Source organism: Lissotriton vulgaris, chromosome 6, assembly GCF_964263255.1.
Source record: "Lissotriton vulgaris chromosome 6, aLisVul1.2, whole genome shotgun sequence".
Taxonomy (NCBI): Eukaryota; Metazoa; Chordata; class Amphibia; order Caudata; family Salamandridae; genus Lissotriton; species Lissotriton vulgaris.
Genome location: NC_141694.1, coordinates 95496223 through 95521884, shown reverse-complemented (window position 1 = coordinate 95521884; position 25662 = coordinate 95496223). Strand labels below are relative to the sequence as shown.

The window sequence follows — 25662 nt, the reverse complement described above, 5'->3', positions numbered from 1 at the left end:
AAAATGGAACCCGTTGTAAAGTGAGGCATCATCTGTAGTGTTTATACAGGTCTGCATTAGCTGCTTAGATGCTTTCATGAGGTACCCACCAAGCCCAGACAACGGATCACACTTGTGACCTAGCAGGCGGGGTACTGCCAGGGCTACCTATTACCATACTAAATGGAAATATGTAGTGTGGCTCACTGGTTAGAGGCGGCAGACACGAGAGCAGAGGGCGGCCCGGGACCAGGGTTCGATTCCCGGCGCGGCAGGTTTCTGGACCAGGGTCAGCGGACTCGATAATTCTCTCGCCTCGGTGCCCACTCTGATCAGCGATCACACTCGGCAACTCTGGGCATTAGCTTGCCTCATCTTCACTAACGGCCCCACCAGACCGCCGGGGATGCCTGGTCTCACCCTGGAGATACCCATTAAGGGACCATCTCTCAGGGAAGCCAGGAAGGGTTTCGCAGCGGTCGAAGCGCCTTGGGACCCTCCGGGTAAGTAGTGCGCTATATAAATGCCTATACATTTACATACATACATACAAATATCTTGCCAACACACAAGCAAGATTGGTAGCACATGATTACACTTCCTTTGAAAAAGAAATCCCAATGTGTCTAGACACTTTCACTCCCTATCACGGGAAGCATATATTCTTGTACAGTCTACTAGGAGACATTTGAACCACAAAGTTCTTAGGCGTACAAAGAGATGTGAGATATGCAGTATCAGAAGGAGATGACTAAATGTGCCATGTGTGCCGTGGAGGCTGAAAGTGTTGCAGCAATGGATAAACCTAGACAAATGGCCAATGTAAACTACTGAAAAGCTACTATATTCCTAAGCAGATCACTTATCCTCTGCCTGTGGCAGAGGATAAGTGATCATTAAATCTGTCTGTATGTAAACAAATGGCTTTGGGAGCAAGAAAGGAGTGGAGCCTAGATTTTCAAGTTGACTGCAACCTATTAATGGCCACTACAATCTATTTAGCTTCTAGCTTATGGATTACCTTAGAGTGCATTTGTGTGCAGATCTTGCACCTGGAGGAATTTAGCACTTTACTCAAACACATCAGACAATCTGATTGCAAGTCACCCACCTACACAGGATGATGCCAAGACCCAGACAGATCAAAGCCAAAAGAGTCAGGTAGACACATGGATTACCAGGCCAATAACAGATGCATAGCATTGAACCTCAAGAAAAAAATTCTTCACAGCTGCGAATATTACATCTGTGGAGGGGTGGTAAAAAGAAAGTGACGTCATTGGCGCATGGGTGACTTATATGGGGATGGTGTGCAACTTCCGGTCCTCTGCATGACGCCCAGTCCTCATGTCTGCCAGCACTGCACCAAGTCTGGTGTCATTCATTCAATTCTTTATTCGGTTATAAGAACAAAATAACCATAAAGTTCAAGTAAAAAATCACAATTTTAACAAATTCATCCAATGCACCAAAGTCAGTTCATCATAGTTCAGGATACAATGGATTTACGTGATTTAAAAACATTTTTTTTAAAACGAGGAAATAAATACGATAGTTAAAATATTATCAAGTTTCGGTACAGCTAAAAAGGCATGGCGTCAGCGGTTTATTTCCATGGTCTTCAATAAAGGAACAACCCACCTTCGTCTAGGTTTTGTATAGAACTTACAAAAGAAAAGAATGTGCATATCTGTTTGTTCTACCACATCTTCACAAGGGCACTTAATCAAAACTTTCGACCAGTCATTCATATCGGGGAAACTAAGTGACCTAAACAATAAATTAAATCTAAAGCGAGTTAATAAAAACCTCTCATAGTCACTCATTTGCAATTTAACATATGGCTGTATTTTCCTAGAGATCACAATTTGCTCATGGGCGACCACCGTTATTTTTTTTTTCATTTCTATTAACGTTCTACGCTCATACAGGTAGGTCATAGACTTTTCCTTCAAAGCTTTCCTAGAGATGTCACACAAAGAGGTTGGTTCGTAGAAATAATTTTCAATGCCCAAATCCGTGAGAAACCTCTTCACGTCGGACAACCATTCAATTTTGCAGCTCTTTTCTAGGCCTACCACGTTATTCATAATCAAGCGGTTTAACCCACATTCATTCGTCGTCCAAATTCTATGCCATAGCAGTACCGGGGCTGTCTTTATAGTGTCTTCCAAATATGGTTCCCCGAGTTCTGCATAGCGGATGTATGTGGAAACACATTTTGGAACTGCTAGAAGGTATTTCATAAAATAGTTTTCCACTACCTGTAGCACAAGTTACTACTTGTGTAACGATATATCTGTAAGAGACATTAGTTAGTGATAGATTCCTTACCTTAGAATATCCTCAGGCGTCAGACTGGATCCCGAAATCTTTGCCTAGCAGTACCCTTGCGCGTCGGTAGGCGTCATCTGCGGCTCCGCGTCCGCCGTTGGCACCGTGATGACGTCGTCGGAGTACTTAGACGCTGCCTCCGCGTGCTGAGGTCAGTTCTTAGACACGGCTTTTCCGTGCCAGAAACGCAGAGCCATGTTAAAAACCAATGCTGGTGCCATTGAAACTAGGGCCCTGAAAGGGGATGACCTTAACCCTAGATATCGGTTCGCAGAACGGGGAGGATGGTAGGGTCGATAAGGAATCTATCACTAACTAATGTCTCTCACAGATATATCGTTACACAAGTAGTAACTTGTGCAGCTGAAAGAGACACGTTAGTGATAGATTCCTTACCTTAGAATAGATACCCCAGCAATACCAACCCCGGTGGAGGGTCTGCGAACCAATAATCACACCAGAAAGTCCTGGAGGACGGAACGGCCAAAGAAGCCATCCCTCCGGACTTGGCTGTCCAGGCAGTAGTGTCTTGCGAACGTGTGCAGCGAGGCCCATGTAGCTGCCTGACAAATGTCCTGTAAGGGGACTCCCCGACCCAGGGCAGTAGTAGCCGCTGTGGCCCGAGTGGAATGGGCCCTCAGCCCAACAGGAGGTTCCTTTTTAGCCAAAGAGTAGCACGCTTGGATGCACAACACGATCCACCGAGAGATGGTCCGTTTGTGCACCACCCGTCCTTTCTTAGCGCCCATATAACCAACAAAGAGTTGGTCATCTACCCGGAACTGGCGTGTGCGATTCAAATAGAATGAAAGCGCACGTTTTGGGTCCAGACAGTGGAGCCGCTCTTCCTCCTTTAAGGGATGCGGAGGCGGAAAGAAGGTGGGCAAGGGGATGGACTGCCCGATGTGGAAGGCTGTGACTACCTTGGGCAGGAAAGAGGGCTTTATCCGCAACACAAACATCTCCGGATGGACCGAAAGGAAAGGAGGTTTAGATGATAGAGCCTGGAGCTCACTCACTCTCCTGGCAGAGGTGATGGCAACCAGGAAAGCAGTCTTCAGAGTAAGAAGGCGGATAGGACAGTTGTGAAGTAGCTCAAAGGGAGCGCACATCAGAAATGTAAGAACCAGGTTCAAGTCCCACTGAGGTATCACGAAGGGAACAGGTGGAAACGTGTGGGTGATGCCTTTCAGAAAGCGATTTACAATAGGGGATTTGAACAAAGATGGTTGATCAGGCAGCCTAAGGAAGGCTGAAAGGGCAGAAAGGTAGCCATTGATAGTGCCCAGAGCAGAGCCCTGCTGGGCAAGAGAAAGAAGGAAGAGAAGAACCTCAGAAAGAGGGGCAGAGAGAGGACCCACAGCCTTTGCTGCGCACCATGCCACAAATCTGTTCCACCTGAAGGCGTATACCGACTTTATGGAGGGACGCCTGGCTGCCAGAATGATGTTACAGACTTCAGGAGGCAAGTCAAATGGCCTCAACTGTCGCCGCTCAATCTCCAAGTATGGAGGTGGAGACTGGACAGGTTTGGGTGGAGGACCGTCCCCTGTTGCTGCCATAGAAGGTCCTCCTGAAGAGGCAGACCAACCGGGGGATCGACGGACATACTGAGTAGCTCGGGATACCAGTACCTTCGTGCCCAGTCCGGAGCCACAAGGATGACTTGTGCCCGGTCGCGCTTGATCTTCTTTTGCACTCTGGGCAGAAGTGGTATAGGCGGAAAGGCATTCAACAGACCACAACTCCACTCGCAATGAAAAGCGTCTCCGAGCGAGTGCCGCCTTGGAAATTCCAACGTGCAGAACTGATGACATTGCACGTGCTCTTCGGTGGCGAATAGATCTAACCAAGGCTCTCCCCACTGCTGAAAGAGGCCTTGCGCCACGTCCGTGTTCAGACGCCATTCGTGATCCATCATGCACCGGCGGCTGAGTTCATCCGCCCTGGCGTTCAGAGAACCGGCCAGGTGTTGAACCACCAGGGTCACACCCTGATGTTCCAGCCACTGCCAAAGGCGCAGAGCCTCCTGCAGAGGGTCCACGACCCCACCCCGCCCTGTTTGTTGCAGTACCACATGGCGGTGGTGTTGTCCGTGAACACCTGCACTACATTCCCCCGGACAGAGGGGAGGAATGCCTTCAGTGCTAGACGAATCGCCGCAGCTCCAAAAGGTTGATATGGAGCCGGGACTCCGCCGGAGACCAGAGGCCTCTGATCTCCGCCTCTCCTATGTGGCTTCCCCAGCCCTAGAGGGACGCGTCCGTCACAACTACGTGCTCCGGTTGGGGAAGGGAGAGGGATCTGCCGCTGACCCAATCGCGGTCCGTGAGTCACCACTGCAGCTGTCTCGCAGTGCCCTCCGTGATCAGGACATGGTCGGACAGGTTGCCCTGATGCTGGGCGCACTAAAACTTCAGGTCCCACTGAGGAGCCCGCATCCGCCAACGGGCGTGATGCACCAGAAGGATGCAGGAAGCCATCAGCCCCAGAAGCTGCAGCGTCAACCTGACCGAAACTCGGGACAAGGCTGAAAGATTGGAATCAGAGCCTCTATATCCCAAACCCGCTGCACGGGTGGGTAAACCCGAAACTGGGCCAAGTCGAGAACCGCTCCGATGGAAAGGAGCTTCTGAGAGGGACACAGGTGTGACTTCAGCACATTGATGGAGAACCCCAGCTGGTGCAAGAGGTCTGCCGTCGTCTGGAGGTGGCTGACGACTGTCTGGGGCGACAACCAGTCGTCGAGGTAGGGGAAGACTGAAACCCTAACCTGCGCAGATGAGCTGCGAACACCGCCATCACTTTCGTGAACACCCGTGGGGCTCTGGTAAGGCCGAAGGGGAGCACTGTAAACTGAAAGTGCTCATGGCCTACCGTGAACCGCAGGTAGCGCCGGTGGGCCGGCAGGACGGGGATGGGGAGATAAGCTTCCTGCAAGTCCAAAGCTACCATCCAGTCTCCTGGGTCCAGGGCAGCCAAGACCTGAGCCAGAGTCAGCATTTTGAACTTCTCCTTCCGGAGGAAGCTGTTGACGTTCCGTAGGTCCAAAATAGGGCGTAGGCCCCCTTTACCCTTCTTGGGTACCAGAAAGTAGTGGGAGTAGCAACAACATCCTACCGCAAGAAGCCGCAAATGATCCCCGATGATACGCGGTGGTGTTGCGGTGGCATGGCTTGAGGGGTCGTCTCGAAGGGGAGGGAGTATCCCCTTCGGACAATTTGAAGCACCCACCTGTCCAATGTGACAGAGTGCCAGTGGGAGTGGTGATGGCGAACCCTGTCCCCCACTGGTGTCACATAGGCGGAAATGCACGGACTAGGAGGGTTTTGAGGTGGATGCTGCAGGGGAGGGTGTGGACTGGCCTCGCCGTTGTCCCCGACCGCCTCCACGGCGATTTCCACGGCCGCCACCGCGTTGGATGTTAGTCTGCAGTGCGTGGCTGGCAGCACGTGTGGGGGCGCCCCCCTTGGCTACGAAAGGAGCGAAAGGCACCCATTTGCTGGTGCGGGTCGAGAGGACCAAGGACTTGGCCGTAGCCCTGGAGTCCTTAAAGCGCTCAAGTCTGCCTTGTCGCCAAAAAGGCGACGGCCATCTAACGGCATGTCTATCAGTGTATTCTGGACATCGGCCGAAAAGTTGGTGGACCTCAACCAGGCGTGGCGACGAATCACCACCGTCGTTGCCATCGCTCTGCCTAGTGAGTCGGTGGTATCCAGCCCACACCGGATAAAATAATTTGCTGCATCCCGGCCTTCCACAAGGGCTTTGCCAAGTTTGGCCCGTACCTCCAACGGACACTCTGGCAGCAATTCCGCGACCGTGTCCCAAAAAGAGTGGGTGTAGCGGCCCAAGAGGCATGCGGTGTTGGAAGACCGCAGTCCCAGACTAAAGGATGAGAATACCTTTTAGCCGTACTGCTCATACAGGCGGAGCCGACGGGAACACGGTCTGGGAATTGGACACCTGGATGACCAGACTCTCGGGGGTGGGGTGGGTGGACAGGAAACATGGGTCGCCCGGGGCAGGGCGGTGGAGTCTGGCCACGTTCCTATCTAAGGGCAAACCCGTAGCGGGCCTAGATCAAGTGCTCAAAAGAACGTCAGTCAGGGCCTCATTAAACGGCAGCAGAGGCTCCGCCGAGCTTGACTGCGGTTTAAGGACCTCAGTGAGGAGGTGAGTCCTCACGGCCGCGAGGGGGAGCTCAATGCCCAGGGCCTTGGTCGCCCTCATCAACACCACACTATAGGTTACCCCCTCCTCCGTAGCCACGGTAGGAGGCGAGACAAAGCCAGTGTCTGGTGAGGTGTCCAGACCACTGGCATCCCCAAGTCCACCTGTCCAGTCCTCGTGAGACTGACACTCTTGGGTCAGAGGGTCCTCAGACCCCTCCAAATACTCTTCTTCCCCCATCCCCTGATAATCAGGGTTGTCAAACGATGGTGCCGGTTCATAGAAGCTAAACTCCCCAAGCTGTGTCGACACCTGTGGGACCGGCGCCGGTGAGGTCGTTAGGTCAACCGGCGACGACCCGGATCCCGAAGCGGATCCAGTGGGGCCCTGCGGCGCAGGACCCGAAGGCGCCGGCGGCGTCGGGGCCGAAGCACCCGACGGCGTCGGGGCCAAAGCTCGCGACCCGCTAGGACCCCCAGACGGGTCCGCTGGGCCCGAAGGCGCAGTGGAGCCCGTCGGAGGAGTGAAGGACCTCATGGCCAAGAGGAAACGCTCGATCTCCTCCGGCGTCGCGTGCTGCCCAGGGACCGGAGGGTGTGGAGCAGGCCGCGACGCCCGCGACTCCGACGGAGCAGCGTGGGCAGTGTCACCCGAACCCCCAGCTGCGTCGCACGAGCTTTGGGGGGGGGAGTCGGAAGAGCGATGACGCCTCTTCGACTTCTTGTGCTTACCTGACGACGACTTCGACCCGGAGGAGTGATGTCGACTCCCGGAGCTCTGATGGCTCCAACCCCGCGACCTGTCCCGCGACCTCCGTTGGGACCGGGACCTCTTGCGGCGCGGGGGAGACTGCCGGAGTTTGAGTCGCTTGCGGGACCGCTCCCGCCTAGCTTTCGAAGTCAGGGCCCGGCAGTCGGAACAGGTCTTGTCGTCATGGTCGACGCCGAGACAGTGGAGACACAGACGGTGAGGGTCGGTGACCGATTCAGTCGGTCGCAATCCTCACAAGGCTTGAAACCTGGCATCCCTATCGGCACCGTCCGGAGTCGCAAGACTCAAGAAAAGATTATCAAAAGGGATCAAAAAAGTTTTGTCAAAAAGTTACTAAAGAATGCCCAAGTTAAATCTATAAAAGTTAAAAACATTCAACCATCCTTGGCTGTTGTATATTTTTCTATTAAAATATGCAAATTTAAACACTGGTCAATTGTACTAAGCCCTTTCTTGAAACCATATTATAAATCGCTGATTATCATGTTTTCATCAGCTCAAATTTGAAGCCTATTTAAAATTACCCGCCCAAAGACTTTGATGGTGGAGTCCAGAAGTGATATCGGGCGATAGCATTGACAGCTAGCTCTATCCCCTTTCTTAAAGATAGGAACTATCAACGATTCGCACCAGGAAGATAGAAGGCCAATTCGGGACGTGGCGTTGAAAAGTTGGGTGAGGATCGGGGCCCAGAGGTCTATATTATCTTTATATAGATCCACCGGCACCCCATCAGGGCCAGGTGCCTTGCCCCCCAGGCTTGCATTAATACTAGCAGTTACTTCTGCTACAGAGACATTAAATACCAGATTGTTCTTTATGTGGCCAGAATCTCTAGTTATATTTTCCTGTATTAAGCAATCTCCCACTTGACTTTCAATGGAGTATAATTCAGAAAAGTGGTTCACCCAATCTATTTCAGCAATTGCTACTTCTATTGCAGCTGAGGCGTTATAATTAAAAAAAGGGGCATTTACAGCTTTCCAAAAGGCTGCGCTGTCTCGACTTAGTAATGCTTCGCACAAAGTATCCCATGCTTCTTTTTTTTAAATATCTTTTCTCTTCTTTTGTGCCTGCTGATAGACATTTCTGCAGTCCTTGATTAAGATACTATCTTTGACAGGGGCATTTAAGGCATGTTTCAGGTTTGAATACGCCTTGGTAAAGGTCGTGTCAAACCAACTCTTTGAAATTTTCTTAACACCTTTTGTTTCCACCCAAAGTAGCTTCTTAGTTTGTGAGGTAATTAATAAGAAGTTTCTTATAAAATCGGTATCTTCGGTATTCACATCTGTACAGGCATACAACTGGGGCATGGTACTCCTTACTAGTTTTTGGAGAAAGTCTTCCGGGACTATTTTTGTCCACTTTAGAGAGTACCCATTTTTCCTCGCCAGAGAGATATTATTTATTCGCGTTTTCGGCATATCTCTGCCTTGTAATGCCCTAGGTCTACCTTGAAGAATGAAACTAAGGGGAAAATGGCCACTCAATGAATTATCAAGGGTGTTAAACGACTGAATCAAACCCCCATGTCTCGCAGTCATAATTATGAAATCAATTGTTGAGGTGAGCCCTCTGCCACAAAAGGTGGGGAGAAATGGACATTCAGGGCTAACCAGTGTATTCACAAAACCCATATCACATCCAAAGATGACCTCATTTAGATAGTCCCCAGACTTGGTGTGCTCAAAAAGGCTCAAACTAGTATCTTTATCAAGCATAACACCACATGTTCCTCTCTCTCTTCTTACACACAAGGAACAATTAAAATCTCCTGCCCATTTAACACAGACCTCTCTAGATCTACCTTCCACCATAGATTTTATATTTCCCCCTAAGGACTTAAAAATATTATCCAAGTCCTCACACGGGACGTTATTATAAAAATTCACCAAAACCAGAGAAAACACGCTATCAATAACAATCCTGAGAATATGATAATACATATTGTTAAAAACAATTTCTATTTTAGTGCATAACAACATGTTAGACACGTAGGTGCATAGACCCCCCTTAGCTCTGCCATGGGCTGAGCTAATAGCTGGGGAGAAAAAAGTTTTAAAACCATTAACATGATCAGGGGCCGTAGTCCAGGTTTCTTGGAGATTAACGACGTCATACTTGTTCACAAGGTTTACCCAATTATCATTTCCCAATTTTGATCTTAAACCTGCGATATTCCAGCTCACAAATGACCAAGTTTCCTTATTCATTTGGCTAGCCAGGGTGTCCCTGGTACTCTCAGACTCCATATTGACCCCTAACAATTGTTTTACAACTGGGATACTATCATTCCAGAGAGCCAGCTCTTTTTTCATAGAATCCTCATTGATTACCCCGTCCCTTGCCTTGACCACATTTATGCCCACATTATCATAAACAGTCTTTAAACCATAAGGTGTCATAGATATTGTGGGTTGGGTAGGAAAAGGGTCTATTGCAGTCAGTCAATGTCCTACATTCCCTGCAATGTTTCGTACGATTAAATGTGGTTATATTATAACTACCCCCGTTTCTATCCCTAGGGTCCTCTTGCCGCCATGCGTTTGATGTAGTCAAGTTAGAAAACATCGACGGTGTCACCAAAAGGGTTCTTGTAAATAATCTACAGTAGTGAATATCCATAAAATGGTTTGTGTGGGATAGGGAAAGACTTTCCATCTTTGGAAAATGTTGGCATGCTCACAAGCTTATCATGCTTCGTGAACTAGTGGCCAATATTGACCTCCATATATATATATATATATACATGTGATACCTACCAATGCTAAACATTTGGCCCAGTTTATTTTCCCAATACTGAGCCTGTACTTACCATCACACTGCTCAACAGCTGCACTTGTTTCTGCCTTGTCTTCAGCTTTATAGCAATCATCTGGTAAAACAAAAAAACTGTATAAGAACATTGGCAGCACTTTCCTTCTCCTGTTGAGAAATCTCTTTTAAAATTCTCAATTTTTTTAACATCCTCATTCAAATTTTTGACATTTCTGGGAGCATAGGTTCGGTGTCCCGGAATGTGTCACTCAACAAACTTCAAAATCCGTGGGCAATTAACATAGAAATCCTACTGCAACCCCATACAGATTGGCTCAACAACTGCCCTTTTTAGGTCTCGGCTAAGCGCGCGGAAGAGCATTTTCGCCAGAGACCTTTTGTCGGCGTGTCTGCTTTCCAGGAGACAATCCTGGCCGCGCGCATCTCCTTGGAGGCGATTTGAAACTGGCACGCGCACAAGTACGAGCGCTCAATTGACTTTGTTGCAAGTTTCTTGCAATGCAAGCTTAGAGTGCGGCAATGCACGTTTAGAGTGCGGTTAAACGTGTAACTTTCAGTTTCTTTTAAGCAGCGTGTTTCATGGCATGATCGAAAATGCTCCATATCATAAGGTGTTCACACGCATGCGCATACACAGAGACACACACACACACACACACACACACGAGCGCCCATGCACGCACCCACCCACACATACAGAGAACCCACCCCCACCGTCGCATACACACACACGCGCACACACACACAAGTGCACCAAGCGCCCCGCCCCCCACCCCCCCCCCCCCACACCGGCCCACTTACTGCCACCGGCTTCGGACTTCAGCCGCCACCGCGGGGCTCTCTCTCGGGCATGGGAGCCCCGCGTCACCAGCACTGCTTCTCTCCTTGGGCGCGTGCACAGGCATCCAAAGCCGGAAGTCCCGCCCCACGGAAGGTTTCCGTTTTGCTCACGTCTGAATCGCTGGGGGCGTGAGTACCCTTCATTTAGAACCTGCCCTTCGCCAAGGATATCGTTGCTCTTATCAAAGCTTTTTTTTATTCTAGTTCTAGCATCGCCAGACCCATGTAGACTGCCTCGACAGGTCGCACACAAAAGCCTTCCTCATTCACACACTCATCAGCCAGGCTCCAGTGCAGACAGAGCTTTGTGAGCGTCTCGAAAGCAACGCGCGGTTAGGAGTTGGAGATTCCTATATAATTAAAGGCCTCCTCTCAGTGTCCCCAGGAGGCCCATATCTGTGCATATTTTAATAGAAAGCCTGGGCTGGAGCGGCGTGGGCTCCGTTTGCAACGAGCTCGGAAAGTTCTTGACTGCGCTAATTATTACTCTGGAGCACACTGCCTGGCATCTTCAAGGCTCTCGTAGAGCAGCCGCTTCCTAACACGAACATCCAGACTCCTGGGGCTCGTATCGGTGACTGACAACCCCAGGCCACGCAGCCAGCTACCACTGGCGGAAAGGAACTCATGCTCTCCTACAAAGTGGTAGTTTTCCTAAGAGCACAAGTCGTAGATGTGCTCCCGGGCGCTGGTTACCACACGCTCGGAGCTGTTCCTGATGAGGTAAGCTAGAAGAAGCAGAGACTGGAAGAGAAGAGTGGGGAGAGAGCATGAGAAGCAGTACACACCAGCAGGAGGTCTGTACAAACTGCATTAACAGCAGCGCAGAGAGGCGCTCATTGGCACATACCACCCCCACATAAAGCTGTTCCGTCCGGCACTCATTCTTTCAGGCTACGCTTTAAGGGAGATTGGCTACAGCCATAGGGGCCACTGGTCTCACTACGGCTTGATTCAGGTGCAGGAAAGCACAACCGAATCACAAACTATGCCCCCGCCACCCCGTCAATATGATATTTTAATTTTAAAAAACAAAAGAATAGACCACCACTGCAATATTTCATTCTTCCTTAGAAATTTCGCCTTGTGGATCCTTTTGTGGAAAACCTTTTTCCCCCCTACGCTTCCTTATTTTCTGCCAGCATGCTGCCTCTCATGAGAAATAATCCTAAAACACAGTGGGCAGCTCTGCTCATAACACATTGTTCAATCGCACCGAGGGCAAGGCAGCTTGTTTTACAAGCATTTATTCAGACTGGAGTTTCCGTGTACATTGTGAGACATTATTGTTGCTGACATGTCAGCCGCTTTTATAGCGTTTGTTAGTTTTACGGTTCTAATGCTTAATTTGAGATAAAACAGGTGCCGGGACTTCAGTTTCCCAATGCTTTAATTTCAGATAAAACAAGTGCTGGGACGGTCTCTTTCTCTGTATCCTTCTGGGTCCTATTTCTTTTTCCTTGTTTTTTTTTTTTTTTTAAAACAACTTTATTGGTATATTCAGGTTCATACACGGCTTGCTGCCTACAACCCCCCAGGGCCGGCAAAGCAACGGTTCATACAGTTCAAGCAATTATTCAGACAATGATATACAGCCACTTGCCGACAACCCTGGGGTACGGCGGCGCACTGGTTCCTGAAAGAAGAAATTATAACCGCATTTAACAGTTGGAACCATGTCAGAGCATTGTGCAGAAGTTCACAGAAATGATACGGTAGTTCTGTGTGAACCTTATGCACCGAAATGAGCAGTGAAGGTGCATTTTTAGTTAAGGTCATTTCATGCTAATGAAAAAGAAAAAAAAAAAACAACCCCTAGGGTAAACTCCCCCCCCCCCTCTATATACTGAAACTACTGAAGTCCCCCCCTAACTAGGCAACCGGTTCGCTGACCTACATGCTGCTAACTGTCTCGCTACGTAACACTCCTGTTCTCATGTCACCCCGTCCCGTGTGTGTTCGCCCTGGTATGTCCTGAGTGCCCTCATACTTTTCCCAATTAGGTGACCAAGGAATGCCACAGCTGTCGTCATGCGGCGGTGAGTCCGAGTTTCAGTGCTCCACCCGAACCACTCGATCCACAGTGTCCATAGCTAGTCCCCACAGACCACCATCTAAATGTCTCCCACTATGTGAGCTGAATTGATCATTAACCAGTGTGCAAATTACTGTGCTTCCACCATCCCTTTCTTCCTTGTTTTTAGTTTCATATAGCGCGTACATGAGCAGCAGGTCCGTTACAGACGGGACACATGCATTTTGTTAGGCACGGGAGGGGGCGGGGGTATTAAGTGATTTGCCCAAAATCACAGGAGACTCGAGACCCAGTTCCCAAGCTCCGATATCCGTTAGGCCACATGAAAGAGTTATGCATTATAAAACGTAAAATATGGAGAAATACCATAAACAATTAATGCTGGTCAGAGTAGAGATCAGGCGGCGGCAAGATATGAAGAGGCGGCTTTGGAATGCATTTTTCGCGCGACCTCTATGAGTCGGTTCCTTCCCCCACGGCTGCCTTCCCCCGGGATTGGCGTGAGATTGCGGCATCATCCGGCTGTCTCGAGCTGTTAGTGGGGGCGCCGTGGCATGACCAGCCCTTAAACAGTACGGCCTGCTCTGCAGCGCTCGGCACAACATGCAGGACTGGGACGTCCTCCTACAACCAGGGCAACTTAGTTTAAAAAACAAAAAGTCAGCCCTAGACTGCAGCATGCCGCTGCTCTGCATGAGGATCTTTTCTGAATGCCGCCCTCCCTTCACCACCAAGACGAACCTACAAGGAGAGCAGTGACTGAGACATAGCCCCCACCCCGAATAGCTTTTTTTTCCTTGCCTCTGCCCCCCTGATTGTGCTCGTTTTCTTGCCTTCTGCCCCCTGATTGCGCTCGTTTTTCTTGCCTTCTGCCCCCTGATTGCACGCGTTTTTCTTGCCTCTGCTCCCCTGATTGTGCCATTTTTCTTGCCTCTGCCCCCCTTATTGTGCTATTGGCAATGTAAATGACAATGCCATTTTTTCTTTTTTTGTAGGTGGCTCTATGTGTGGGTGGCTCTTTCTGTGTGAGGGTGGCTCTGTGTAGGGTGTAGCTATTGGGATTGTAAATGACAATGCCATTTATTTAACGATTAAGCTATTGGCAATGTAAATGACAGTGCCATTTATTGATGATTTAAGAAAAAAAAAAAAGGAATGTCATGAGCAATACCAATAGCTCTACCTTTAATGATGCCGAGACCATTGCATTGTAAATGCTTGTTTATTTAAGCTTCTCCCCTTTCACCTTGCAATCACAATCGTTTAGGCTCTCCTTTGCTGCGCGCGGCGCTTGTGGCATTTAGGCGCTTTTCTGTATTTTTAATCACCCATTTTGATCACAGCTTAAAAAATTGTTTTTAATTAAGATCGTGCTTTTAGAATTTCTGCCCACCTACTTGCACTATAATTGTGCCCTCACCGCGGCTTCAGCGGGTCCTCGCCAGCGCGTTTTCGCGCTCTCCTCGAACATCGACGCCATCTTGGGGGTAGGTAGGGGACGCTGTTAGGACGCCAGGCCAGCTAGCGCTCTAGCAGTCAGGCAGACTCGCTAGAGGCTATCAGGAGCATTATAAAAGGGTCAGATGAAGTGAGACTTGCCTGTTAAGGCTCTCCTTTGCTGCGCGCGGCGCTTGTGGCATTTAGGCGCTTTTCTGTATTTTTAATCACCCGTTTTGATCACAGCTTAAAAAATTGTTTTTAATTAAGATCGTGCTTTTAGAATTTCTGCCCACCTACTTGCACTATAATTGTGCCCTCACCGCGGCTTCAGCGGGTCCTCGCCAGCGCGTTTTCGTGCTCTCCTCGAACAACGACGCCATCTTGGGGGTAGGTAGGGGACGCTGTTAGGACGCCAGGCCAGCTAGCGCTCTAGCAGTCAGGCAGACTCGCTAGAGGCTATCAGGAGCATTATAAAAGGGTCAGATGAAGTGAGACTTGCCTGTTAAGGCTCTCCTTTGCTGCGCGCGGCTCTTGTGGCATTTAGGCGCTTTTCTGTATTTTTAATCACCCGTTTTGATCACAGCTTAAAAAATTGTTTTTAATTAAGATCGTGCTTTTAGAATTTCTGCCCACCTACTTACACTATAATTGTGCCCTCACCGCGGCTTCAGCGGGTCCTCGCCAGCGCGTTTTCGCGCTCTCCTCGAACATCGACGCCATCTTGGGGGTAGGTAGGGGACGCTGTTAGGTCGCTAGGCCAGCTAGCGCTCTAGCAGTCAGGCAGACTCACTAGAGGCTATCAGGAGCATTATAAAAGGGTCAGATGAAGTGAGACTTGCCTGTTAAGGCTCTCCTTTGCTGCGCGCGGCGCTTGTGGCATTTAGGCGCTTTTCTGTATTTTTAATCACCCGTTTTGATCACAGCTTAAAAAATTGTTTTTAATTAAGATCGTGCTTTTAGAATTTCTGCCCACCTACTTGCACTATAATTGTGCCCTCACCGCGGCTTCAGCGGGTCCTCACCAGCGCGTTTTCGCGCTCTCCTCGAACATCGACGCCATCTTGGGGGTAGGTAGGGGTCGCTGTTAGGACGCCAGGCCAGCTAGCGCTCTAGCAGTCAGGCAGACTCGCTAGAGCCCTATAAAGGCTCAACATGCAGGCGCGCAGCGTGTGCGCGCGGCGTGTGCGCGCGGCGTGTGTGCCGTAGTACCGCCAGAGTCACGCCAGAGTCCAGCCCGTCTGCGCCCGTCCGCGCTAAGGACGGGCTGCATGGCTGGGAGACTGGATGTACCAATGGTGAGTCCGTAGGGATTACATACTCTCTGCAGGATTTAACCAGCCTTAGGCCCTTTAAGTTGCCTTGTCATCATAGCCATCCCCCGGAGCATTCTCTGCTCTCCCCAGGCTGTCACTGCTCCTGTTCCAACACCACAGTGCCGCCTCCGGTTTCGGTGGCTACACCCCCGGGTCCTGACGCTAAAACAGTTACCTCTAGGTTGAGTGATAAGGGGTTTCTTTTGAATGCAAGATCTTTGATTAAGAACAATCTTGCTTTCAAGGACTTTGTACTGGCCAGAAAGCCAGCCTGGGTCTTCATCACGGAAACGTGGGCCAAGGACTCCTCGGGTCCAGACCTGGTTGAAGCGGTACCTGAAGGCTATACGCTGATGAGGGAGGATAGAGTGGGACGTATTGGGGGGGGGGCTCGGCATCCCACATAAGGACGGCCTCTCTTGCCACACTACGCCTTTCTCCGATTTCCCAGACGCCTTCCAGGCCCTGCAGTTCTCAATTACCGGAGCATACGCAGTACCGTTCAAGGGCTTTCTTATCTACAGACCCCCAGGGAATAGAACAGATTTCGGCCTTCATATGCTCAACATGTTGGAGCCACATTTTGGCTGTGAGCACCTCACTGTCCTGGGGGACCTGAACTTCCACTTAGAAAATCGGGAATCAAAGGAAACCCTATCCTTACTAGATATTTTTTCTGGCTGTGGTATGCAACAGCTAGTTAAAGGTCCCACCCATCAGGCAGGCCATACGCTGGACGGGGTCTTTTCAAATGACCCCAGCCTGACCATTGAGTCTCCCATACCTCTTTCTTGGTCGGATCACTAAGCCATCCCCATTGATTTAATTACCACTACTGGGAATAGCAAGAAAAGTGAGCCTAGTAAAAGGGAACTGAGGCGTAAGCTCAGAAGTGTTACCAACGAGAGGCTTGCTCCCAGATTGCCAAGCTGGGCGATCTCCTCAGAGGAGGACGTAAGTTATGCGGTCGAGAGGATCGATACCGCCATTAAAATAGCCATCGAAGACCTTGCCCCTGCCTCATTGTGCTACTCTGCGAGGAAAAGTCCATCGGCACCGTGGTTCTGTGAATCATTAAGAATTCTCAGGCAGGGTGTACGAATACAGGAGCGCCTCTGGAGGACTAGCGGGGATTTGAGAGAAAGGGAGAGACATAAAATCCTCCTAAAGAAGTATAAGAGGGAAGTGATTAGAATCAAACAGGAGTATTTTACCTCTCTAACCACCTCACTCTCTTCGCCGAAAGAGCTGTTTAAGATAGTAGACACGCTCACATCACTGAAGGTACCAGACCCCGTGGTGAGTTCACAGCAGCTCTGTAATGACATTGCACAATTTTTTCAATCTAAAATTGTCGATATATACTCGGCCTTAGAGCTTCAGAGGGCGGCCCTGTCGTCCATACCGTGTACATCTGTCCCTTTTATAACATCCTCCAATGAGCTGCTGCCGGGATGCTTGTCCAGCTTTCCACCCCTTTCCCTCCAGGAACTTGAAGTCCTTCTGTTAAAGACCAGATCGGGCTCCCCCCTAGACCCGTGCCCCTTGAAGGTTCTCAAACAATGTAAGGAGTCTCTCCTGCCCATCTATTTAGATATCATGAATCGGGCAATGAAGGACGGTACTTTCCCCCTACAATGGAAAAGAGCGGTGGTTAAACCACTACTAAAAAAGCCCACACTAGACCCGGGTGTCCTTAAAAATTTCCGCCCCATTTCGCTGCTCCCAGCCCCCGCAAAGATGCTGGAAACCCATCTAAACCAGCATCTTTCAGCCTTTCTGGAAACCTCTGGCCTCTTAGATCATTCGCAGCACGGTTTTCGGAGAGAGCATAGTACTGAGTCGGCCCTTACCATCGTGCTTGATAACATCCGCACAAAAGTGGATAAGGGCCAGACGTCCCTCCTCATTCTGCTAGATCTCACGGCTGCGTTTCTCAGTGTTAACATCCCGACTGAGGGAGATAGGGGTTGAGGGGCCAGCACTTAGTCTGCTGACCTCTTTCCTTGGCCAGAGAGAACAGAGAGTCATGTTGGGGGAGTTCCTATCTCCATCCCACCCTGTGCAGTGTGGGGTCCCTCAGGGGTCGGCTTTAAGTCCGACCCTCTGTAACATCTATGTTACCCCACTCGCCAGGCTGATCAGATCTTTTGGGATGGAGGTAGTATCCTATGCCGATGAAACGCAGATCCTGATGTCTCTCGCCCAACCTTCCATCTCGGCTGCCTCCAATTTTAGACACTGCATGGAGGCAGTGGCTCAATGGATGATTTGCAATTCATTGAAGCTCAATGGCGAGAAAACAGAGATTCTGGTGTTCGGAGGCAAGGAGGACATTTGGTCGGCGGAATGGTGGCCCCCATCTCTGGGCCAGTGCCCTACACCCACTGCCCTGGCCAGGAATTTAGGAGTCATGATTGATCCTACCCTGGGGATGAGTCATCAAGTAAACAGGAACATCTCTACCTGCTGGGGCATAATAAATATCCTGCGGAAGATAAAATTCTATCTCTCCCCTCAAGCTAGGAAGCAAGTGGTAGTTGCTTTAATAGGCTCGAGATTAGATTATTGCAATGCTCTACTTCTAGGCATCAACAAGGGCCTCATAAGGAGACTTCAAATGGTACAGAATGCTGCAGCAAAATTTGTACTAGATCTACCCAAGCGGGCTTCTGCTACGGCTGCAAGGAAAAGTTTGCACTGGCTCCCGATAGAGTCCAGGATCGCCTTTAAGTCCCTATGTCTGATCTATGGGGCTTTGGCTTCAAAGGGGGCTAGAGGCCTGAGGGAACTGCTGGTTCCCTATTCCCCTGTCAGAACTCTGCGCTCAGCCAACAAGTCTCTGCTGGCAATCCCCCGTGTTCGCAGAGCCAAATGGGGTGGTAGAGCCTTCTCAACCTTGGCCCCTACGCTGTGGAATGCGCTGCCTACTGAGATTAAATCCCTCCCCACTAAGCAAGCCTTTAGGAAGATGCTCAAAACGTGGCTATTTGCCAAAGCCTACCCCTAGCTCTGGATTTGCCTTTTTTGATTCTCTTTGGTTAGGCGCCTTGACGCGTTCGGGCTAAGTTGCGCGTTTATAAATTTCATTTCATTTCATTCATTCATTTCATATATTTAAAGGTCAAGGAGTAATTAGTTATTTAATGAAGTTATAAGACTTGTATTCAGGGATCAATCACCGTTCTTCATCTTTGTTAATTCAGCTGAATTCATCATTTCCAAAATTATTGTGATTCTACTCCCAGTGCATTTCGCACTGCAGCATTTCGTAGGGGAAAATTCCTAAAACAATTAGAAACCATAAAGTCAAGCATACATTTCCTTGCTTCTTACACCATCTTAGAGCATTCTCGGTGTGCACATAACCCTCTCATGTGTGTTCCAATTCCCAATTCGTGCCCTGCATGGTTGCAATGAATTTAAACAATGGTTTGCAAGCATATCTTTGGTCGTAAACCAATGATTGTACAACAAATCCCCAAACCAGGTGGTATCTACTTGCAAAATGGAAGCTGTCCAAGAGGTAACATGGGCTCAGGTATTAATCGGGACACATGGCCATCTGGGAGACCGCTGCCTGCTCCGTCCAATGACCTTCACATCACACCAGTTTTTGTATTGCAACCATGGTCCCTTTAAGAGACAGGAGCAGCAAAAAGAAACATTAAAAAAAGTAAATGCAAGGATACAGGTCAGATGTTCCTTGCACACCTCCATCCTCGCATTCCAGGTTCATCCTAGTTCCCATTAGAAGCTTCATTAAATTCACAATCAACCTTTTCTCCTCGATGATGGAGCCCAAAATATAAAAGTACGGATGTAAATGCTTAGGGTACATCCTTAAGTACACCGCCGTCAAGAAGAACCAAAGTACTAATTGTCACCTTGGCCTTAAAGTGACAGCAATGCTCTCTCTGCAGGCAAGGAGACATGCCTATGGAAAAAATCATTTGATTGTATTCAGTTTTAGGGGTTCTGGGTAGTGGAGGTGCTTATACATGTTTAAAACACATTTAATTCGCAAATTGTTTTTTAAATATTTTTCTTGCACGTTTGGATTTAAACATGATGTCTTCTTTCTGATTTATTTGATGGGTGATGGGACAGGATAACACAACATCTTTTCCTTTGATGAAGATGCCAGTGCCAAATTGCCTATTGTTCCTGACGTCCAGGTATTCATCTAGCATAGATGTATAGAGTGGCTGCAGTACGGTGCCTGTAAAGGAATCTTGCACCTCACTGCAACAGCGCCCACACAGAGGTTGAATCATGGGCATTTCCAAAACTGGCTTTATTCGTGTAAAGGCACCGCTACGCTATTCACAATAGAAGCAACCAGGTACAAAATAATCTACCTTCTTCACCTACAACATGTGAGAGCTTTTTAAATACAGTACTTTTATTTAGGTTTCAGTGACAGAATTCTTTCTTTTGGACAGTTTCACCACATTTGCCTAAGTGATATTCCGTGATTATAAGGTATGCCGCAGAGTGGTTCCTTCCACTTTTCATATGGGATTAAACCAGAGTCTACAATTTCTTGCATGAATTTTTGTCCTTCACCCTTTGTTATGTAGACACAGTCCTCACTAGATCCCTGTCTAGAGGAAACCACAAAAGCTTGTGGGTTCGAAACATGACCAAACTACAACCAAGGGACTGGACCTACTTGAAATGTAACCATTAGGAAACTGACTGGAGCACCTTTGGCTCTAACTTCCCTGTTGGGGGTATAGTTCCAAGGAAAAGCATTTCCACAATATAGGTCTCCTTTACTCTACCCTCCTTGATTTTCAGGTCTGTGTCTTTATCCAACGATATCTCAGCGCTGCAACTACCGTTAGACCTCCTTTTCTTCACTTGTCTTGGTTCTCCATCTTCCAATAGTTTTCTTACAGTATTTGACAATCATCTGAAATGTGATTATGAATGAATGAATGAATGAATAAATGGATGTCTTGTAATGCGTAAACTTAACCCGGGAGCATCAAGGCGCAGGCAACACACAGACAAAAGTAACAAAAGACAAATACCAAACAAATTAATTCGCCTGGGAGAAGAGCCAACTCTTCAGGAGTTTACGGAAGATCACAAGTGAGGGTTGGCTGGCAAGTTCAGGAGGGAGCGAGTTCCATAGTTAGGGGGCCAAGGTGGAAAAGGCTCTTCCTCCCCACTTAGCCTTTTTGAATCTGGGAACGGCGAGCAGATTTCTAGAGGCCGAGCGAAGAATTCTGCTCGGGGTATAGAGACTAACAAGGGAAGTTATCCCTTCAGAACCTGATCCAAACACTGCCCTATGGGCCAGGCAGAGGAGTTTGAAAGAGATCCTGGCTTGAATAGGTAGCCAATGGAGATCTTTCCTGGCCAGGGTTGCTGATGCCCGCCTAGGGAGGTTCAGGACCATCCTGGCTGCAGCATTTTGGACTACCTGGAGACGCTGAAGCGATTTCTTATTAATGCCACCATAGAGCGCATTACAATAGTCTAGCCTGGAGGAAACCAGGGCGACTGTTGACTGTTTGCGGGCCTCAGGCGACAGATATGGGGCAATCTTTTTCAGCGTCCGGATGATAGCACAGCAGGTGGCCACTGTTCTATTGACCTGGAGGTCAAAGGAGAGGGCTGGGTCTATAAGTACGCCCACATTCCTAGCCGAGTGGGTAGAATGGGGACACTCCCCTAAGGAGGAAGGCCACCAGTCCCCCGACCATAAATCCTGGCTCCCTCCGAAGACCAAGACCTCCGTCTTTTCCCCATTTAGTTTTAGGTGGTTGCGTATCATCCATTGCCAGACTGCCTCCATGCACGCCCGGAATTTGAGGGCAGAATCTTTTATCGGCTGAGTGGTGGAGATGATAACCTGGGTGTCGTCGGCATACAACAGTACCTGGTACCCAAAAGATCGCACAATTTTAGCCAGTAGGGTCACGTAGATGTTAAACAGGAGCGGGCTCAATGCAGAGCCCTGCGGAACCCCACATTGCACCGAGTGGGAGGGAGACAGAAAGTTGCCCAACTTTACTCTCTGCCGTCTTTGATGGAGGAAGGAGGAAAGGAGATTCAAGGCACTACCTTCCACCCCTATCCCCTTTAGCCTATCGACCAGGATTAGAGGGGACAGGGTGTCGAAAGCTGCCGTTAGATCCCCTGTCCACCTCCGATCGGATATTATTGACCACAACTGTGAGGGCAGACTCTGTGCTGTAGGCAGCACGAAACCCATGTTAGGAAAAATCCAGCAGGTTCGCACTCTCCAGATGACGGTTGAGATGGGCCTCCAGCATCTAAGCAGGTGCTGGAAGTAAGGATATGGGCCGAAATTTTTTTAGGACTTCAGGGTCCGGGGAGGCATTTTTCAAAAGCGGCTTAATAACTGCGGTTTTCCAGGGTATGGGAAAGCTCCCTTCGGTGATGACCATATTCATCACCTCCAGCAGAAGGTTAAGGACCACCTCTCTACAAGCCTTTAACGTTTTTAGAGGGCAAGGGTCCATAGGAGAGCAAGACTTGGTGGCTTCAAGGAGGCGGTTTAGTTCTTCCAGGGACAAAAGAGGAAAGCTTGCAAGACAGGGACAGGAACCCGATTCCGAGGCCTCAACCAGGAAGGGAGAGGGGGAGGGAGGCATGAATGCATGTTTAGCGTCCAACTCCAAATTAAGGGTTTCAAGGGAGTTGTGTATGTCAGCAATTTTTGAATGGAAAAAGCTTGCAATGGTATCACAGAGCTCCTGTGTCTCCACTACAAAATTGGCAGCTTTGGGTATCGACATAGTGTCGATGATTTTAAAGAGCTCCCTCGATGATTTTAGCGATGCAGTGATATTGCTAAAATAGCTCTTTTTTCCCTTGGCTATCGCCTCTTTGTATTCCTTTAGGGCCAGTTTGTGTTGGATCTTCCCCGGGGCGTCGGGTTGTGCATACCAGGATCTTTCTTTATGTCTGCACTTTTGCCGTAGAAGTCTAAGTCCGTCAGAATACCAGGGTGAGGAGGGACTTTTCCTGCCCGAGTAATGTTTTTTGGGAGGCGCTAGAGTGTCTATTGCGTTACACAGGGCATTAGACAGACTGCTTGCAGCAGCATTGGGGTCAGACGAGAGGGGGAAACTGACTCCTGCAGAAATGGGCCTAGGGAGCTGTTACAGACCTCTCTATAATTTCTTCTAGTTTCCCATGTGCTCATATTTCTTTGGTTGGGGGCCGAGGAAGTGATATTAAGGTGGAAGGGAACTGCCCGATGGTCCGACCAGGATAGAGGAATTGAGGTTCCCGTCACCAACCTGGTGCCGTTAGAAAAAATGCCATCTACCGTATGCCCAGCAAGATGTGTAGGGCCTTCTACCAGTTGGCTAAGCCCACCGGCGGTCAGACCCTCCACCAAAGACATCGTGTCTCTATCATCTGCCACCTCGAAATGAAAATTGAAGTCGCCAAGGAGGGTTAAGTTTGGCCTATTAATAAAGGGCTCTAGCATTTTGAGAATGTCATGGGAAAAAGTGGCCCTAGGGCCGGCAGGCCTATAGCGGAGGATGCCAGAAAAGGAGGCTGTGGGGGCAAACTGTATGGAAAAATATACTGCCTCAAAATTATCCGAGGGGGACGAGAGGGGGTCAATGCGACATGTGAAACAGTCTCTACATAGAATCCCCAGACCTCCACCTCTGCGCCCGGTTCTGTCCATTCTAACCAGGGCATAGCCCTCAGGAATGGCATCAACCAGATTCGGGCCGGCGGATTCCGAGCCCCAGGTTTCAGTTATGAAGACCCAGGGTGGGTTCCCTTTGTGATACAAAGTCTTTGAATGATACGTTATTTTTAACCAGTGACCTGGCGTTGATGAGAAAGCCAGCCTCCTTTACAGGGCTGTCTAGAACCTTAACTGCCACCGACCTAGTTCAGTGTTTTTTAAACTGTCTAGTGCAAGCCGGAATGGGTACATTACAGCCGCAGTTAATGGATGATATATCCTCCGGAGATCTAGTGTAATGGCATGGTAGCGGGGGAGGTCTAACAGAGAGCAGGGTAGAGAGGGAATAGAGCTCATGATCGGCAGGGAGAGGGGTGCGAGGGTCAGCCCCCCTGGCCCATGGCGCGGTCTCAGCGCAGACGGGCTAGACTCAGGCGCGACTCCAGCGTAGGTCCGGCGCATCCGCTGATCGCGTCCGCTGCGCGGAGGCATGCCCGTCCCCTTTTATGCTCAGAGCTAGACTGCGCAAAACGCTTCCTCCCAACCCAAGATGGCCGCTCCGAAAACGTCCCCGGGACCGACAGACTCAGCGCCTGACTCGGCTGAGAGCTGTCCCAGAATGCGGGGAAATGCGGGAAAACTATATGAAAGTTAAAAAAGCGCTGAATATTCAAGCCAAAGTGCAAAGTGCAAGGAGATTAAAAACTTTAAAACTCGGTTTAAAGTCCGTGGCACAGCAAGGGAGTGGTACAGAAAGACAGGCAGTACAATGACAGAGCAACCTCCCGGCTTTCCGTCTCAGGAGGGAAACACACACACAGCAAGGTTTTTCTTCCCACATGCTTTATTGAGTGTTTGACCCAAAATGCATTATTGTTGATGTACTAAAACTAAGCAATATGTTTGTTAAAGAAATTTCCTGTGGAACTGTGATAAACTTCTTTTATCTAAAACATGCACATAGTAGAGGTACATGTGTTCTTTGTAATCAATACTCAATCTTTTCCTCGGTTTAAGAACTTAACCCCTTACTGTAACTGTAGGATATTGTGGTCCTCATCTAGCATGCCATCAGCTGCCTTCAAGCCACCCAAGTCACATAGTCTGATAAGAAATTTCCCTTTGAAATGTTTCTCGCCCGCAGTACTAAATATGTTCTACTTGCCTAATGTCCTGGCGAGTTCGGCTGGCCAATGGGAGAAGTGTAGGTCATTGAGTGGAGAGAGCGAACACAAACCCAGCCTCATTCCCGGTTAGGGGAGGAGCTACAGAGTTAGCAGTCTAGCTGATCCCTGGCTCATAATTAAACACATGGCTCCCCCGACGAGCAGCGGGTGCGCCACTGGCGCGCCAAAGGCAAGCCCGTCTGCGCCCAGCCGTCGCCAGGACCCCTGGGTCTTTCAGGTCAGACACTGTGCATGGGCAAATATATACTTATTCAGCTATGGAACTCCTTGAAATTAGACTCTAGTAGATTACTCATTGTGCTAATAGCTGCTGTGGCATGTCTGGGGCCTTTTTTAATATAGAGGGTCCTTTCTCTTGTAGGCATTGTCAATTCCAAAGCACTGAGCTGATGCAGAAGTCAGTGACACAACTCATCCCTGACCAGGTGGCAAGGAACTATAGCCTAGTCCCCTCCCCCCTCCGACATCCCGCCTATCAAATCCGCTCAGATGTGGAAATGTTTATTGAGCAATGTTAGATATTTGCCTAAGCATGCTACTGAAGCCTGGGATTTGCTTACCTCAGAAAAACCTGATCTCAGGTTTCTTACCGAGACATGGCTCACACTCAGCGGCACACCTTCCATTACTATTGGCCCCTCCCGAAAGCTATCGCAACCCAAAGGTTGACAGGAAGTATTGTGTAGGTGGAGGTATTGCTATTATCCATAAAGACTTTATTAAGGTAGCTATACTTAACAAGCATTTACAATGCAATGGTCTCGGCATTGTTAAAGTTAGAGCTATTGGCATTGCTCATGACATTATTTTTATTTATGTATTTGTTTCTAAAACATAAATAAATGGCATTGTCATTTACAATGCCAATAGCTTAATCTCTCACAAATGCGAGACCTATTGCATTTGCACCAACACAGAGCCACCCACACAAAGCCACCCACACACACATACAGAGCCACCCACACAGTCCTTCACATAGAGCCACACACACACAGAGCCACCTACACACACACAGAGCCACCCACACACACACAGAGCCACCCACACAGAGCCACCCACTCACACAGAGCCATATTGGACGCAAACCTGGATATTTCAAACTTAACAAAGTGTTAGAAT

At 49.1% G+C, this 25662-nt stretch overlaps 1 protein-coding gene across 2 annotated transcripts in view; it reads right to left on the bottom strand.

The window, feature by feature from the left end:
- Positions 1-25662, bottom strand: part of LOC147706850 (exportin-5-like) — a 2308032-nt gene that overhangs the window by 665579 nt on the left and 1616791 nt on the right. For both annotated transcript variants that reach the window (XM_086926017.1, XM_086926018.1), the window contains exon 30: positions 10076-10135. In XM_086926017.1, the coding sequence (XP_086782143.1) occupies positions 10076-10135 (60 nt within the window). The remainder of the gene's footprint in view (positions 1-10075; positions 10136-25662) is intronic.